This window comes from Monodelphis domestica, chromosome 2 (genome assembly GCF_027887165.1).
Source record: "Monodelphis domestica isolate mMonDom1 chromosome 2, mMonDom1.pri, whole genome shotgun sequence".
NCBI classification, from domain to species: domain Eukaryota; kingdom Metazoa; phylum Chordata; class Mammalia; order Didelphimorphia; family Didelphidae; genus Monodelphis; species Monodelphis domestica.
Genome location: NC_077228.1, coordinates 151857144 through 151874075, shown reverse-complemented (window position 1 = coordinate 151874075; position 16932 = coordinate 151857144). Strand labels below are relative to the sequence as shown.

Genomic DNA, 16932 nt, shown 5'->3' with positions numbered 1-16932 from the left:
GTGCTCTCTATTTCCTTGGACGGCAGCAATGGAGGACTGGCGGTGGAGGAGTGTGGCTGAGAGAGATAGCCATGTGGAGAGACACATTGTTAAAATTAGATTAGAAATAGGCTTTAATCTCTACCTATCTGCTTTATCTATTTCAAGTGAATATTAGTTAACTCTATGGGAACTAAGAACCAGGAGTTTTTAATTTAATTTTAACACATTGTTACAGTCACTGTGTATATTGTTTTCCTGGTTTTGATTACGACAGTTTATAGATGTCTTCCCATTCTTCTGTATTCTTAATTTATAATACAGTAATATTACATTCCATTCATGTATGATTTGTTTAGGCATCTTCCAATTGATGGGCAGATGCTTTGTTTCCAGTTCTATGTTACTTTAAAAAGCGATTGTTTTTTTTTTTAAATAATACTTTCACTGCCTAATAACTCTATCTTCTCTTGTTGGAGCTCTCCTTTGTAACAAAGAAGTATCTTTAAATAAAACAAACTACATGTGATCCTGGCTTACGACATGTCCTCCGTTCTAGACCTATAGTTTCCTACCTTTCTACCTAGAGGAAGAAGTCATGCTTATTAGCACTTTGGAGTCAGGTCAGGATATTGCATGTAGCTAAGTTTTGATTTCTTTTAGGGTTGTTTTCCTTTCTATTATTGTGGTCATGGGGCATATTGTTCTCTTGGTTCTAATTACTTTGCTCTGTACCCATTAATTTTCTAATGGGCTTCCTTTATGGGCAAGTGATAATAAGATGAAAGGGGTGCTTATTATGTGATAGGCACTATGTGTTGGCTTTTTGTGAGCTATCTTTAGTATTTGGAGTCTGACATGGTTTCTTTTAAGTAACATTGCTTCAGTGCTTCCAATTTTACAAGATGCTATGGTGAGAATGTGTGGTGCATATTTTAATGGTTTTCCCTCCCAAAAAATTTGTATTACCAACCGAAGGAAGAGTCATGAATGCCTTGGCATTCCTTATTCATTTCTTGGAACAGAGATGTTTTAAAAGACCCCTATATGCATGCCTTGTTTTTAGAGTTAGAATGAAATGCATGTTAAAAGCTGGTTTATTTGGCACTCTGACTTCTGGGAATCTTTGGAAAAGAAGCATTTTGCTTTTACAGTGATAATTAAATGCTTAAGATGAAGACAGTAAGACATTCTAGAATTATAACATTCTTTTTGGATCATCATGTTCTTTATAGTTTTGTTAGTTCAGTTTATGAAAGAATTAGAATATCAGTTCTGAAGAAACTTTGCTTTAAGTTTCATCTAATTTAAATCCTACCTGAAATATATTTGGTAGTCCAAATATCCCATGAACCAGATCATAGAATGTTAGATCTAGAACACAACTTAAAGGTTGTGTAGTTTGTTTCTTTACCTAACAGGAGAAACTTACTTGACAGAAATCTCACTTATCAAATGGCTGACCTATGGCTGGAATCCAGGTTACCAGATTTTAGCCCAGGCCTAGATATTTCTTCCTGGAAATCTACATATCAGTTCTCTATTCACCAGTGTGCCTCATTCTTTGACCGTGACAAATAAAGAGAGAACTTTGAGCAGTTAAGACTTTTTGTTGTTCAGTCATTTTTCAGTCATGACCAATACTTCATGGCTCCATTTTTTTCCCTTTGACAAAGATATTTAGAGTGGTTTGTCATTTCCTTTTCCAGCTCATTTTATAGATGAGGAAACTAAGGCATACAGGTTGGGTGACTTGTCCAGGGTCACACAGTTAAAGTGTCTGAGGCCAGATTTTCCTGTCTCCAGGCCTGGCACTCTGTCCACTGTGCCACCTATTATTTAAAAAAAAATTAATTTTTATTGTCTTGTAAAACACTTCCATTCAATACTGGTCATTGTTGTAAGAGCAAAGTCATAACCAAAACCCCAAAATCAAACAAAAAATGAATTGATGTGAAAGAAAACACCAACAATTCTTTTTCTGGAGGTGGGTAGCATTCCCTTTCATGATTATCCTAGATCAGTGTATTGCTGAGAGTAGCCAAATTTTCACAGATAATAATTGAATACTGCTGTTATTGTATTACTGTGTACAATGTTCTCCCAGTTCTGCTATTTTGCTTTGCATCAGTTCCTGCATATCTTTCCAGCTTTTCCTAAAATCATCTTGCATATCATTTCTTATAGCACAATATTCCATCACCAACATGGACCACAGTTTGTTCAGCTGTTCCCCAATTGGTGGATCTCTTCTTTTTGCTAACACAAAAAGAGCAGCTATAAATATTTTTGTACAAATGGACCCTTTCCCATTTTTATTTTTATATCTTTGGGATACAGACTCAGTACTGGTATTACTGGATCCAAATTGCCCTCCAGAATGGTTTAATCAATTCAAAATTCCACCAACAATGCATTAGTGTCTCAATTTTGCCACATCCCCTCCAGTATTTACCACTTTCCTTTATTGCCATATTGGCCAATCTGATAGGTGTGAGGTGGTATCTCAGAATTATTTAAATTTGCATTTCTCTAATCAAGAATGATTTAGAATATTTTTTCATATAATTATTTATGGCTTTGATTTCTTCATCAAAAATTTGCTTTTTCATATCCTTTGACCATTTGTCAATTGAGGAATGGCTTTTATTATAAATTTGGCTTAGTTCTTTATATTTGAGAAATTAGATCTTTATCAGAGACATTTGTTATAACATTTTTTCCCATTTTGTTGTTTCCTTTCTAGTCTTGGTTAGATTAATTTTGTTGGTACAAAAGCTTTTTAATTTAATATCAAAATTATTCATTTTACATCTTATAATCCTCTCTGTCTCATTTGGTCATACATTCTTCCTTTCTCCAAAGATCGGTCAGGTAAACTATTCTGTGTTCCCCTAATTTAGTTGTGGTTGTTCCCCTAATTTAGTTATCTTGCCACCTTTAAATAGAATGTTTCTTTGTCAGCTAACTCTTGGAGTTACAAAATTTTTTAGAGTTGGATGGGTCCTAAACAACCACATAGTCCAAGGAAGTGGCCCCCCCAAAGAATCCTTAGTACAGCATAATCAACATATGGTCATTCATCCTTTGCTTAAAGACTTCCAATGACAATGCAGATACCAACAACATGGAAATGGGTTCGAATCAAGAACACATGTGATACCCAGTGGACTATGGGAGAGGTGGGGGGGGAGGAAAAGAAAATGATCTTTGTTTCCAATGAATAATGTTTGGAAATGACCAAATAAAATAATGTTAAAAAAAATTAAAAAAAAAAGACTTCCAATGAGAAAGATCTCATTAAATATCAATGTAACCCATTGCACTTTTGGATAACCTGTTCTTTGGAGAAGTTTTTCCTTATATCAAGCCTAAATTTTGCCTTTTTTGCAACTTCTATTTTTCATTTTTATTCATTTTTACTCTTTGCAGTAAATCAGTCTGATCTAATTTCTCTTCCACATTACACTTCCTCAAATACTTGAAAATGCTATATCCCTATCTCTAATGTTTTTTTAAATCGGTAACTTTAAGAATGGTTCCAACTTGCTTTTCAGAATGGCTGGAAATAGGAAATAACCTATTGAATAGGGCAAGATTAATGATCAAATAAGGGATAGAGAGGTTCTAAAGTCAAAAGACTTTTTGATTATATAAAATTGGAAAGTTTTTGCACAAATAAAACTAATGCAGTTAAAATTAGAAGGGAAATAGTTAATTGGGCGAAAAGTCTTTCTCTGTTGGTAGGTATTCCCTTCCTTGTTCTTCTGTTTTGTTTAATGACATTTGTGATTTTTAATTTCTAAATCATGTATCTGTTTAGAACTTATCTTAGTGTATGGTGTGAAAGTTGCCTAAGCCAATTATTGCCAAATTGCTTTTCACTTTTCTTTGTAGTTTTTGTTGAATACTAAGCCCTTGTGTCAATAGTTGGGGTTTTTGAGTTTATTGAAAATTATGCTGCTAGTTTCTTTTCTTCTCTATGTTGCATACCTGGTCTGTTTCATTGATTGATTCCTCTGTTCTTTGACCAGTACCAAATAATTTTGATGATTATTGCTTTGTGTTATAATTTGAATTGAGACTTCTTTACACCATACTAACATACCCACTTCTTTAATAAATTGTTAAAATTTATAACTCAAAGCAATTCACCAGTTTGGTTGTCTTCTTCTGAATGCTCCCTAGCTTATTGATTTTCTTACAAAACTGTGATCTAGAATTGGACATACTACTCCATATATTATATGACTGCAATATGGACTATTACTTCCTTATTCCTAGAAATTTTGCCTCTTAATATAGGTCAATGTTACATTGTTATATTAGGTTTTTTGGCTACCATGTAACACCTTGACCGGTCTTTTAATTAAAAAAAATTTTTTTTTAAATTAAAAAAATTTTTTTAAACATTATTTTATTTGGTGATACATTATTCATTGGAAACAAAGATCATTTTCTTTTCCTCCCTCCCTCCCCTAGCTGACGCGCAATTCCACTGGGTATCACGTGTCCTCGATCCGAACTCATTTCCATGTTGTTGGTATTTGCATTAGGGTGTTCATTTAGAGTCTCTTCTCAATCATAACCCTTCCACCCTTGTAGTCAAGCAATTGCCTTTCCTTGGTGTTTTTACTCCCACAGTTTGTCCTCTGTTTGAGGATAGTGTTTTTTTTCATAGATCCCTGCAGATTGTTCAGGGACATTGCATTGCCACTAATGGAGAGGTCCATTATGTTCGATTGTACCACAGTGTCTCAGTCTCTGTGTACAATGTTCTCCTGGTTCTGCTACTTTCATTCTGCATCACTTCCTGGAGGTCATTCCAGTTCACATGGAATTCCTCCACTTTATTATTCCTATGAGCACAATAGTATTCCATCACCACCAGATACAACAATTTGTTTAGCCATTCCCCAATTGAAGGGCATCCCCTCATTTTCCAATTTTTTGCCACCACAAAGAACGCAGCTATGAATATTCTTGTACAAGTCTTTTTCCTTATTATCTCTTTGGGGTACAAACCCAGCAGTGCTATCGCTGGATCAAAGGGCAGACAGTCTCTTATTGCCTTTTGGGCATAGTTCCAAATTGTCCTCCAGAATGGTTGGATCAATTCACAACTCCACCAGCAATGAATTAGTGTCCCCACTTTGCCACATCTCCTCCAGCATTCATTACTTTCCTTTGCTGTCATGTTGGCCAATCTGATAGGTGTGAGGTGATACCTCAGAGTTGTTTTGATTTGCATCTCTCTGATTATAAGAGATTTAGAACACTTTTATGTGCTTATTAATAGTTTTGATTTCTTTAACTGAAAACTGCCTACTCATGTCCCTTGCCCATTTTCGATTGGAGAGTTGCTTGATTTTTTTTGTACAACTGGTTTAACTCTTTATAAATTTGAGTAATTTGACCTTTGTCAGAGGTTTTTGTTATGAAGATTGTTTCCCAATTTGTTGCTTCCCTTCTAATTTTAGTTACATTGGTTTTGTTTGTACAAAACCTTTTTAATTTGATGTAGTCAAAATTATTTATTTTACATTTTGTGACTCTTTCTAAGTCTTGCTTGGTTTTAAAATCTTTCCCTTCCCAAAGGTCTGACATGTATACTATTCTGTGTTCACCTAATTTACTTATAGTTTCCTTCTTTATATTCAAGTCATTCACCCATTCTGAGCTTATCTTGGTGTAGGGTGTGAGGTGTTGATCCAAACCTAATCTCTCCCACACTGTCTTCCAATTTTCCCAGCAGTTTTTATCAAATAGTGGGTTTTTGTCCCCAAAGCTGGGGTCTTTGGGTTTGTCATAGACTGTCTTGCTGAGGTCATTTACCCCAAGTCTATTTCACTGATCCTCCTTTCTGTCTCTTAGCCAGTACCAAATTGTTTTGATGACAACTGCTTTGTAATAGTTTGAGATCTGGGACTGCAAGGCCACCTTCCTTTGTATTTTTTTTTCATTATTTCCTTGGATATCCTTGATCCTTTGTTCTTCCAAATGAACTTTGTTATGGTTTTCTCTAATTCAGTAAAAAAGTTTTTTGGAAGTTCAATGGGTATGGCACTAAATAGATAGATAAGTTTGGGTAGGATGGTCATTTTTATTATGTTAGCTCATCCCACCCATGAGCAATCAATGTTTTTCCAATTGTTTAGATCTAGTTTTAATTGTGTGGAGAGTGTTTTGTAGTTGTGTTCATATAGTTCCTGTGTTTGTCTTGGCAGATAGATTCCTAAGTATTTTATATTGTCTCAGGTGACTTTAAGTGGAATTTCTCTTTCTAATTCTTGCTGCTGAACTGGGTTGGAGATATATAGAAATACTGATAAATTTTACGGGTTTATTTTGTATCCTGCAACTTTGCTAAAGTTGTTGACTATTTCCACTAGCTTTTTGGTTGATTCTCTAGTATTCTTTAAGTAAATCATCATATCAACTGCAAAGAGTGACAGCTTGGTCTCCTCATTGCCAATTTTAATACCTTCAATTTCTTTTTCTTCTCTAATTGCTACTGCTAGTGTTTCTAGTACAATATTAAATTATAAAGGTGATAATGGGCATCCTTGTTTTACTACTGATCTTATTGGGAAGGCTTCGAGTTTATCCCCATTGCAGATGATGTTTGCTGATGGTTTTAGATATATACTGTTTATTATTTTTAGGAAAGGCCCTTCTATTCCTATACTTTCTAGTGTTTTCAATAGGAATGGGTATTGTATTTTATCAAAGGCTTTTTCTGCATCTGTTGAGATAATCATGTGATTTTTGTAGGTTTGCTTGTTAATATGATCAATTATGTGGATGGTTTTCCTAATATTGAACCATCCTTGCATTCCTAGTATGAATCCTAACTGATCATAGTGGATAATTCTTGTAATGACTTGCTGGAGTCTTTTTGCTAGTATCCTATTTAAGATTTTTGCATCTATATATTCATTAGGGAGATTGGCCTATAGTTTACTTTCTCTGTTTTTAACCTGCCTGGCTTTGGGATCAGTACCATGTTTGTGTCGTAAAAAGAATTTGGTAGAACCCCTTCTTGGCTTATTCTGTCAAATGGTTTGTATAATATTGGGATTAGTTGTTCTTTGAATGTTTGATAGAATTCATTTGTAAATCCATCTGGACCTGGGGATTTTTTCTTAGGGAGTTCTTTGATGGCTTGTTCAATTTCTTTTTCTAATATGGGGTTGTTTAGGTAATTTATTTCTTCCTCTTTCAGTCTAGGCAATTTATATTTTTGTAAGTATTCATCCATATCACCTAGATTGACATATTTATTGCCATATAATTGGGCATAGTAATTTTTAATTATTGCCTTGATTTCCTCTTCATTAGAGGTGAGGTCTCCCTTTTCATCTTGGATACTGTCAATTTGGTTTTTTTCTTTCCTTTTTTTAATTACACTGACTAGTACTTTGTCTATTTTATTTGTTTTTTCAAAGTACCAGCTTCTAGTTTTATTTATTAAAGCAATAGTTCTTTGACTTTCAATTTTATTAATTTCTCCTTTGATTTTTAGGATCTCTAATTTAGTCTTCATCTGAGGATTTTTAATTTGTCCACTTTCTAGTTTTTTATTTTGCATGCCTAATTCATTGACCTCTGCCCTTCTTAATTTGTTTATATATGAACTCAAGTATATAAATCCCCCCTCCCCCCCCAGTACTGCTTTGGCTGCATCCCATAGGTTTTGAAAGTATGTCTCACCATTGTAATTTTCTTCAATGAAGTTATTAATTGTTCCTATGATTTGTTATTTAACTAACTGGTTTTGGAGAATCATATTGTTTAATTTCCAGTTAATTTTTTTATTTATCTCTCCATGTACCCTTACTAATTATTATTTTCATTGCATTGTGGTCTGAGAAGGTTGCATTTATTATTTATGCCCTTTTGCACTTGTTTCCAATGTTTTTGTGCCCTAATATATGATCAGTTTTTGTGAATGTACCATGTGTTGCTGAAAAGATGTATTCCTTTTTGTCCCTATTTATTTTTCTCCACATGTCTACTAACTCTTAATTTCTCTAAGATTTCATTCGCTTCTCTCACCTCTCTTTCTTATTTATTTTTTGGTTTGATTTATCTAGTTCGGATAGAGGAAGGTTCAGATCTCCCACTAGTATAGTTTTTCTATGTATTTCATCCTTGAGCTCCTCTAGTTTCTCCTTTAGAAATTTGGATGCTATGCCATTTGGTGCATATATATTGAGTACAGATATTTCCTCATTGTCTATTCTGCCTTTTATCAGGATGTAATTACCTTACCTATCTCTTTTAACTAGATTTACTTTTACGTTGGCTTTGTCAGATATCATGATTGCGACTCCTGCCTTCTTTTTATCAGTTGATGCCCAATAGATTTGGCTCTATCCTCTTACTTTCACCCTATGTGTATCTACCTTCCTCATGTGTGTTTCTTGCAGACAGCATATGGTAGAGTTTTGGATTCTAATCCACTCTGCTATTCGCTTGTGTTTTATGGGTGAGTTCATTCCATTCTCGTTCAGAGTTATGATTACTAGCTGTGTATTTTCCAGCATTTTGATTTCTACTCTTTGTCCTGCCTTTTCTTTCACTATTTCCTTCTACACCAATGTTTGTTTATAATCAGTCCCCCTAGTTCCCACCCTTATTTTACTTCCCTTTCTATCCCCCCTTTCTTATCCCTCCCTTATTTTCCCCTGTAGTCTTTTTAAAAATTGCTCCCCCTCCCCACCCTCTCCCTTCCTTTTACTGCTTCCCTCCCCACCAGTCTGTTTTTTACCCTTCCACTCTATTCTCTCCCCCAATGGATTGGATTGTTCTTCCCTCTTTGGGTCAGTTTCAAAGCACGTAAGAGTTGAGTATTTCCTGTCTCCAATCTCTTTACCCTTCCAGTGTATCGATGTTCTCCCCCCTCCTGCCATGAGCTTCTTTGTGACATATAAATTTACCCCCATTTGTTTCTTTTCCCATTTCTTTTAGTATTAACCTCTTTTTTTTTTAGCTCTGGTTGTGTGTGTGTATATATATATATATGTGTGTGTATGTATATATATATACACACACATATATATATGTGTGTGTGTATACACACATGTGTATATGTATTTATGCATGCATATATCTATATACCTATTTATGTCTTGTCCTTTCATCCTATACAGTTTGTCACTATTCACTCTAAGTGTAATTCTTCTAGCTGCCCAGGTGATAGCAACAGTTTTAAGAGTTACCAATGACCTCTTTTCTTATAGGGATACATATCATTTTAACTTATTGAGTCTCTTAAAAAATTTTGTTGTTTTGTTTTATTTTGTTTTGTTTTTCTTTTTCCCCTCTTTTTTAATTACCTTTTGATGATTCTCTTGAGTTCTGTGCTTGGACATCAAATTTTCTGTTCAGGTCTGGTCTTTTCTTTACGAATGCTTGGAATTCTTCTATTGTGTTGAATATCCATACTTTCCCCTATAAGAATATAGTCAGTTTTGATGGGTATTTGATTCTTGGTTGTAGATCTAGTTCCCTTGCTTTCATATTCTATGCCTTTTGGTCCTTCAGTGTGGATGCAGCCAGATCCTGTGTTATCATCACTGTGTTTCCGTGGTATATGAATGGCTTCTTCTTGGCAGCTTGTAATATCTTTTCTTTGGTCTGATAGTTTTTGAATTTGGCTATAGCATTCCTGGGTGTTGTCAGTTGGAGATTAGATACAGGAGATGATCTGTGGATTCTTTCAATCTCCACTTTCCCCTCTTGTTCTAGGATATCGGGGAAGTTTTCCTGAATAATTTCCTGTAGTATTATGTCTAGGTTTTTTCTTTTGTCATAGTCTTCTGGTAGACCAATGATTCTTAAATTGTCTCTTCTTGAATGATTTTCTAAATCATCTGTTTTGTGAATGAGATACTTCATATTTTCCTCAATTTTTTCATTCTTTTCATTTTGTTTTATAGTGTCCTGCTGCCTTGTGAGGTCACTTAATTCCAGTAGTTGTATTCTGGTTCTTAAAGCCTGGATTTCATCCCTGGCTTTTTGGTCATCCTTTCCCTTCTGATCTGATTTTCATTGAAGGTCATCTTTCATCTCCTTTGCCTCATTTTCCAGCGGGTTGATTTTGGCTTTCAAGACACTATTTTCTCGTTTTAGTTCAAGTGTCTCTGTTTCCAGATGACTTATCTTAATTATTAAGTTCTTTTCCCAGTTGTCTTCAGCCTCTCTTAATTGCATTTTGAGTTCTTCCACAGCCTGTATCCAGTTTGCTGGGATTTCTGATTTATTGTTTGCTGATCTCTCCCCCTCTGTCTATTATAGTTTCTTCTTTTTCTGTTGTTTGCTCAAATTCACCCCTTCTTTACTCCCCGTATTTGTCTGTGCTCTTGCTCCTCTCATTTTTTTTTTGTTTGTTTTATTTTGGGGGCTTCTGTCAGTCTCCCCTCTTGGAGCTTTAACAGGAGATCTCTCGGTGTAGTTTCTGGTGGAGGTTTGTTGGGGTTTGAGCTTCCCTGTCCTCTGGAGGCTTTTGATTGGGTTAAAGTCCAGCAGTCAAGAGGATGGGTGTGGAGCCTGGGCTTCCCTGAGTTCTGGAGATTTTTGATGGGATTAAGTTCAGTTTAGTTGGGCTGGGTGTGCTCTGAGTCCAAAACTTCCTAGAAGGCTGGAGCAAATATGGAGGATCTCCACAGCTCTGGTCAGGCTGCCAGGTCTGATCCCTCTCTAGCTCCTTCCCCGCCGTCTGTGTTGGATGCTCTGTACTTGGCACAGCCCTACTCACAAGGTTCGCCCTCCAGACCAGCACCTTTGCCCGCCCAGAAGTTCCCGCTGCTGCTGGGGTCTGGGAGTCTAAGTGCTCTGGGTGGGAGGGGGGATGGGTCCTGGGACCTTCCTTCTGTCTTCCCCTTAAACCCAAGTGTTCTCGGATTCTGGCTTTTCAGGGGGTGTACCTTTTGAATTAAGTCCAGGAGGGTTCCTTGGGTGTGTCTTGTTGTTAAGTATATTTTTTAGTCCCCTAGGAGCATTCAGTTTGTGATAGGTTAGGGAAGGGTATTCAGAGGTCTGAACTTCTGCTCCTTCTAGGCTGCCATCTTCCTTACCTTCTGTCTTAAAATTAATACTAAATCTCAATTCTGAGGCAGAAGAGTGAGTGGCAAGGGCTAGGCAAATGATATGAAATAACTTGCTCAGCTAAGCTAAGAAGTGTCTGGGGCCACACTTGAACCCAAGACCTCCCACCTCCAGGTCAGTAATAAAAATAAAAATCTTAAATTAAGGAGGGCCAAATACAAATCTGAGGTAATCCACTGGGCACCTTTTTATAAGTTATCATTGAATCATGAATAATTATTTACTCTTTGACTAAAGCCAACTTTTCCTTACTTATTTCCCATTGGGAAGGTTATAAACATAATGCCCAGGAAACTTTTTTTTTTGTTATCTTTTAGTACTCACACAGCGTATCCTATTCACCTGAGTCAGGGATATATCCCTGGATCAGATTTTTAACATCAGTCTTGATTTTTATAGTTGCCAGTACTCCTTAAAGAAATACATGTTTTTTCTTAATAGATTATTTCATAATGTTTTATTCTCTCTATGTTCTCCCAGACAGAACTCCCTTTTGATAAAGAATAAAAAAGAAGAAAAACCTTTAGTTCAACAAAACTAAGATATCACAAAAGCTTCATGATATATATATTTCATGTTCCTTGTCCCTTTCTTCTGCCTCAGTAAAGAAATGTATAGAGCTGCTTTCCCATGTTTCTTTTCTGGGAATCAAACCTTGGTCATTAAAATTTCACAGCAATAGACTTTGATTATTTTGTCATAGTTCTTCTTTCCATTGTCATTCTTTTAATTATTGTGTGCATAATATTTTATTGGTTCTGCTAGCTTCACTTTATATCAGTTCATATAAATCTTATTGTGATTCTCAATATGTCATTTATGATTTTTTACAGCATTATAATATTTCATTATATCTATGGACCATAATCTCTGCTTTGGTTTCAGTTCTTTACTAGCACAAAAAATGTTGCTTATAACTATTTGTGTGTGTGTTTTTCTTTTTTGACATTGAATTCCTTGATAATTTGGCAATGAAATCTCTTAATTATAGAACATGGACATTTTAGTTACTTTTTGCATAATTCTAAACTGTTTTCCAAGGTGTTTGGATCAATTCACAGTTCTGTCAGTATTGTGTTAGTATAGTTTTCTATGACTCCTCCAACATGGATTAGTTCCATCTTTTGTCATTTTTGCCAATCTATTGTTTGCTAGGTAAAACTTAAAAGCTATTTTCCCCACATAGTTATTGGTAGTTAGTTCTTTTTAGAGCATTTTGTTCATTAATCAAACATCTATTAAGTGTCTGTTATGTAAGAGCAGCTAGGTGGCACAGAAGAAAAGAGGGCCCCAAGCATGGAATTGGGAGGATCTGGATTAAAATCTGCCCCAAGCTACTTCCTAGCTGTGTGACCCCATGATCAGTCACTTAACCCTGTTTTTCTAGCCTTTGCCCCTATGTCTCTTAGAAAGTAAGAGTTTAAAAATAAGTATCTGTTATGTGCTAGTGTAAGGATAATTTTAGGATTGTGACCTAATCTAAATTAATTTTGGTCACCAGGGAATATCCCAAATAAAATACACAAGTCAGCTGGAAATTTATGGTGATTTTAATTAATATAAAGGAAAGAAATTAAAGAGAAGGGAGAGGGAAAAGGTGTAGGATTTCTCCAGCCTGGCCTGTGCCAAGGGGAAGATTAGAACCTTAGAGAGGCAGTGGTTCTAAACTTTTCTAATGCCGTGACCCCGCAATACAGTTCCTCATGTTGCATTGACCCTAAACCAAAAAATTATTTTGGTGGCTACTTCAAAACTGTAATTTTGCTACAGTTATGATTTGGAATGTAAATACCTGATATGCATTATGTATTCTCATTGTTACAAATTGAGAGGTTGAGAACCAGTGCTCTAAGGGGATGGGGATAGTGTTGGAAGGTAAAGGATAAAGTATCAGCCTAAACTCCAAGAGAGCTCAGCTAAGATGCTTGAACCTGAACTATCTACTCAGCTTTTCCCAGTGTAGTATCAAGGAAAACTCACCGCCAAACCAGACAATAGCTGCTGCCATGCTAAGATACTGACATGCTCAGCAAGCTGCCGCCAGCCACCTCTCTGCCATCAAAGAGGCTGTAGAGAGGAGAAGTGATGAGAAACATATAGACGGTTTTACATCACTTTCTTTCATCTCACATGTACCAATGATATTTTAGGCTTGACTTAGGACAGCCCAGGAGTCTGTCAGTTGTTTCTGATTTGTCATTTGCTACCACATGTCTGTCATAGACCATCCTCTAAAATACTTAATCCTTAAGTATGGGTGTAGACATTCCTGATTTTTGTTAGACTAAGTAGGGTGGCGTAATCTAAAGTTCACACTAGGCTCTGTTCTGTGTAAACAAAAGGAGGCAAAAGACAATCCCTTTCCTTAAGGAGCTTACAGTCAAATGGGGGCAGGAGGAGATAACATGCAAACAAAAAAACATACAAAGCAAACTATATACAGGATAAATAGATAAATAGGAAATAATTAACAGAGAGAAGACTCTGGAATTAAGAGGTGTTGGGGAAGACTTCCTATACAAGGTCCTTTGACTCTTTATTAGGAATGGTGCTATTTTATTTGGGACTTAGAGTTAGTATTTCTATGATATAGTGATCTATATGTGTTAATAATCTGTGATATGGCCTTCGTTGGTTTCTTTTATTCTCTGTGGTGGAGAAATGCAGGGAAGAATAAAATTTGCCATTTTTTTCTTTTTTAAGGCTTATCGGCTGAACAAATGTTCTGCAGAAGTGGCTAGAAAGGCAGCAGATGATGTAACTTCCCAGACAGGTAAAGAACTCTTTTTTTCCCTCCCTGCCCCAACCTTTTGTCTTCCTTCTCCTTGCTAGACTGCAACCTGGTTGTCTTTGATTCATTTTGGCTGTCTGTGACACTTTGATCTGACATCTGCAGTCCCATTACATGCTAACTATAATGAGTGCTTTGGCTTCTCTGTGTTTAAAGTGGAATAGTTTTTTTCCCTCCTTTTCTGGAAGGGTATCATGATACTGACAAAATGGCACATTCCCATTTAGATTATCATTAGAATACTTTATTTGACAGTTTTCTGGCATTCTCCCCCTCTCCCTTCCTGTGAAGTGATTTGCTTAGCTGGATAACGAGGCTATGATTTGTATATCCTTCACACTGTGTCGCTAGATGTCCTTGAATGCTTTGCCGTGCATGTAGACATGTGTAATTCGATACTGTAGTGCCAGTACTCTGAACGAGGTGCCCCCAAGCACTTAGGTATGGACTTGGACTAGGGGCAGGGAACTGGGAAAGGGTAGGAAAAAAAACAGAAGATACCAAGTGGAGCCTCTGGATTTATTAGATATGAGAAACAATTGCTACCATAAGAGATCTTTTAAAGGGTGAATATCAGGTGTTTATTTGCATGGCATACTAATAAAAGCCAAAGCAACTTATGGAAACTCTTTTTGAGAAGATAATGTGAAATTTTAGTAGATTACCCAAACATACACAAATCATCAGTTTATTGATGTAACAGCAGGACAGAGAAATAAGAGATTTATCTTTCCTAGAATGCACTTAAGAAAAATAAAGGTACATAGGTCTTTTTTTGTTTGTTTGTTTGTTTGTTTTTTAAATAAAATGTCAAAATTCTGTGACTTATTAATTGGCTATCTCCACTCAGTTATTCTAGTGTGTACTATGACTCAGAGTCTGGAGCCTAGATTAATGAATGGTTAAAATCAATAAAAGTTGATAAATGATGTCACACTTGAATTCTGTTTATGGGGAAAGGAAATAGAATGATTCTTGGGCATATCTGAAAGCCATTAGAGAAAACATTGGACCCAGAAAAATCAAAGGATCCTAAGTGATTGTTATAATTAATTATTATAATTATCTAATCTAATCTGTTGTAATATTATAGTTATTATTAATTATCCCTTATTATAAGAGATTGTTGTAATGAAAGAGCTATTCAGATGAACCAAATCTGTTAAAAATGCTTTTTCATTCACTCATCGACCTGAATTCCCAGTTTTGTAAGTTTCAGAGATAATTGTTATTCAGAGAGGATTATTAGATGTATTTACCTTTAGTTTTGTAAGCTCCTTGAAGGTAGGTACTCCTTTTGTATCCTCTGTGCTTAGCACAGTGTCTTGCATATATTAGGTGCTTAACAAATGTTGATTGACCAAAGATCACTGGAAAATATTTCAGGTACTGTAGACGGTGAAATGGAGGGAAAAGGTAGAGAAAGGAAAGTAGTTGGGGGTCCCCATGTCCCAGTGGGGAAATTGACCAGGCTTTTCTTTTTTAGCTATAATTTTAGCTATAATTATGCTAGGGATTTAAATTAAATCAAGCCAGACTTCAGGGATCTTTAGATAGGTTTATTTTTACTCTGAAAATAAAGGTCTGGAAAGGCTAGAGAAAATTAGATTTCCAGCCCTGTAGTAAAAGGGTCTCGGGGGCAAAAGGCTCTTCTGCAGAAAAGGCCTGAAAACCCATGCTTATCTCTTCTTTTATACTTTCTTAGACAGCTCCCACAAAGGAAGTGGGATGTATCTGAGGAAGTTGGGGTAGTGAGTCCTGGGAGATGTAGTGTTCCAGGGTTCAGAGCCATTTAAAAATGCATAGTATCATTTAAACTTAACAAGGATCCTTTAGGATTATGAGATGACCAGAAAATAGAGCCCTTACAGTGGTGATAACACAGTATTCTGTTTGGGTAAAATGTTCATTAGTTTGTAGCCAGGCAATTGCAATTCCACAGAGTGAATACCTCAAAAATTCACCATTTTTTGTTTCTTTTCAAAGGGATTAAGAGGTTTGTGGCGGGATCCATGGGTCCCACCAATAAGACTCTCTCTGTATCACCTTCTGTGGAAAGGCCGGATTATAGAAACATCAGTGAGTATTTCTTTTTTTGTTCTTTTTTTTTTGCTGTAGCTTGCTTTTTGGATAGTGCTGATGTTATGATTGCCCTTTTATAAAGGCTACTGAGCTTTCCAAAGCATGTGCAAAATGAGATTATTTTCTTTCTCTTTTTTTGTGCCCTTTTTCTTCTTGTCTTCATTTACATTGTACTAGCTTGAAAGGATAGCCATAAAATGGTGCAGTCACCTTTTAAATTCTGGCAACTCTTATAGGCACAATTTGAAGGAGTAGAATATAATTCTTTTGTTTGTTCTTTGACACCCTTTCCCTACTCCCATTCATTGTAGTCTTCTCATCATCTGAGGCCAGTGTTGGGATCATAATTGATTTTAGCCTGTTCATTTGGCTCATTGCTTGTCTTTGTAATTCCATTGTCCCTTTGCCCTTAAGAAATTGACATCTTGGGGGCAGCTGGGTAGCTCAGTGGATTGAAAGCCAGGCCTAGAGATAGGAGGTCCTGGGTTCAAACCTGGCCTCAGACACTTCCCAGCTGTGTGACCCTGGGCAAGTCACTTGACCCCCATTGCCTAGCCCTTACCACTCTTCTGCCTTGGAGCCAATACTCAGTATTGACTCCAAGATGGAAGGTAAGGGTTTAAAAAAAAAAAAGAAAAAGAAATTGACATCTTTCCAGTTGTTATTACTAAAGTAAGGTAGAAAAAAGGGAAAGGTTAAAAGAGGACTTGCTTTGAGTGTTTGGAGCTAGCTCCTTGTGTTTGGCTTTGTGAGTCTTAAGTATTTGTACTGTTTGTCTCATTAAATCTTAAGATTCTTGAAGAGAAGGATCCTTCCTTTTGTTTGTTTTACCATTCCATATGCTATATATGACTAAATAAATGCTTTTAAAAAGTAAACTACTGGGAGCAATTGGATGGCTCTGTGGATTGAGAGCCAGGCCTAGAGACAAGAGGTCCTGGGTTCAAATGTGGCCTCAGACACTTCCC

The 16932-nt window shown here is 36.1% G+C and overlaps 1 protein-coding gene across 3 annotated transcripts in view; it reads left to right on the top strand.

Annotated features, from left to right (window-relative positions):
* The window catches only part of MTR (5-methyltetrahydrofolate-homocysteine methyltransferase), a 157096-nt gene that overhangs the window by 27361 nt on the left and 112803 nt on the right, over positions 1–16932 (top strand). For all 3 annotated transcript variants that reach the window (XM_001378286.4, XM_007481573.3, XM_016430236.2), the window contains 2 exons: positions 13795–13864; positions 15869–15961. In XM_001378286.4, coding sequence (XP_001378323.1) covers positions 13795–13864; positions 15869–15961 — 163 coding nt within the window. The remainder of the gene's footprint in view (positions 1–13794; positions 13865–15868; positions 15962–16932) is intronic.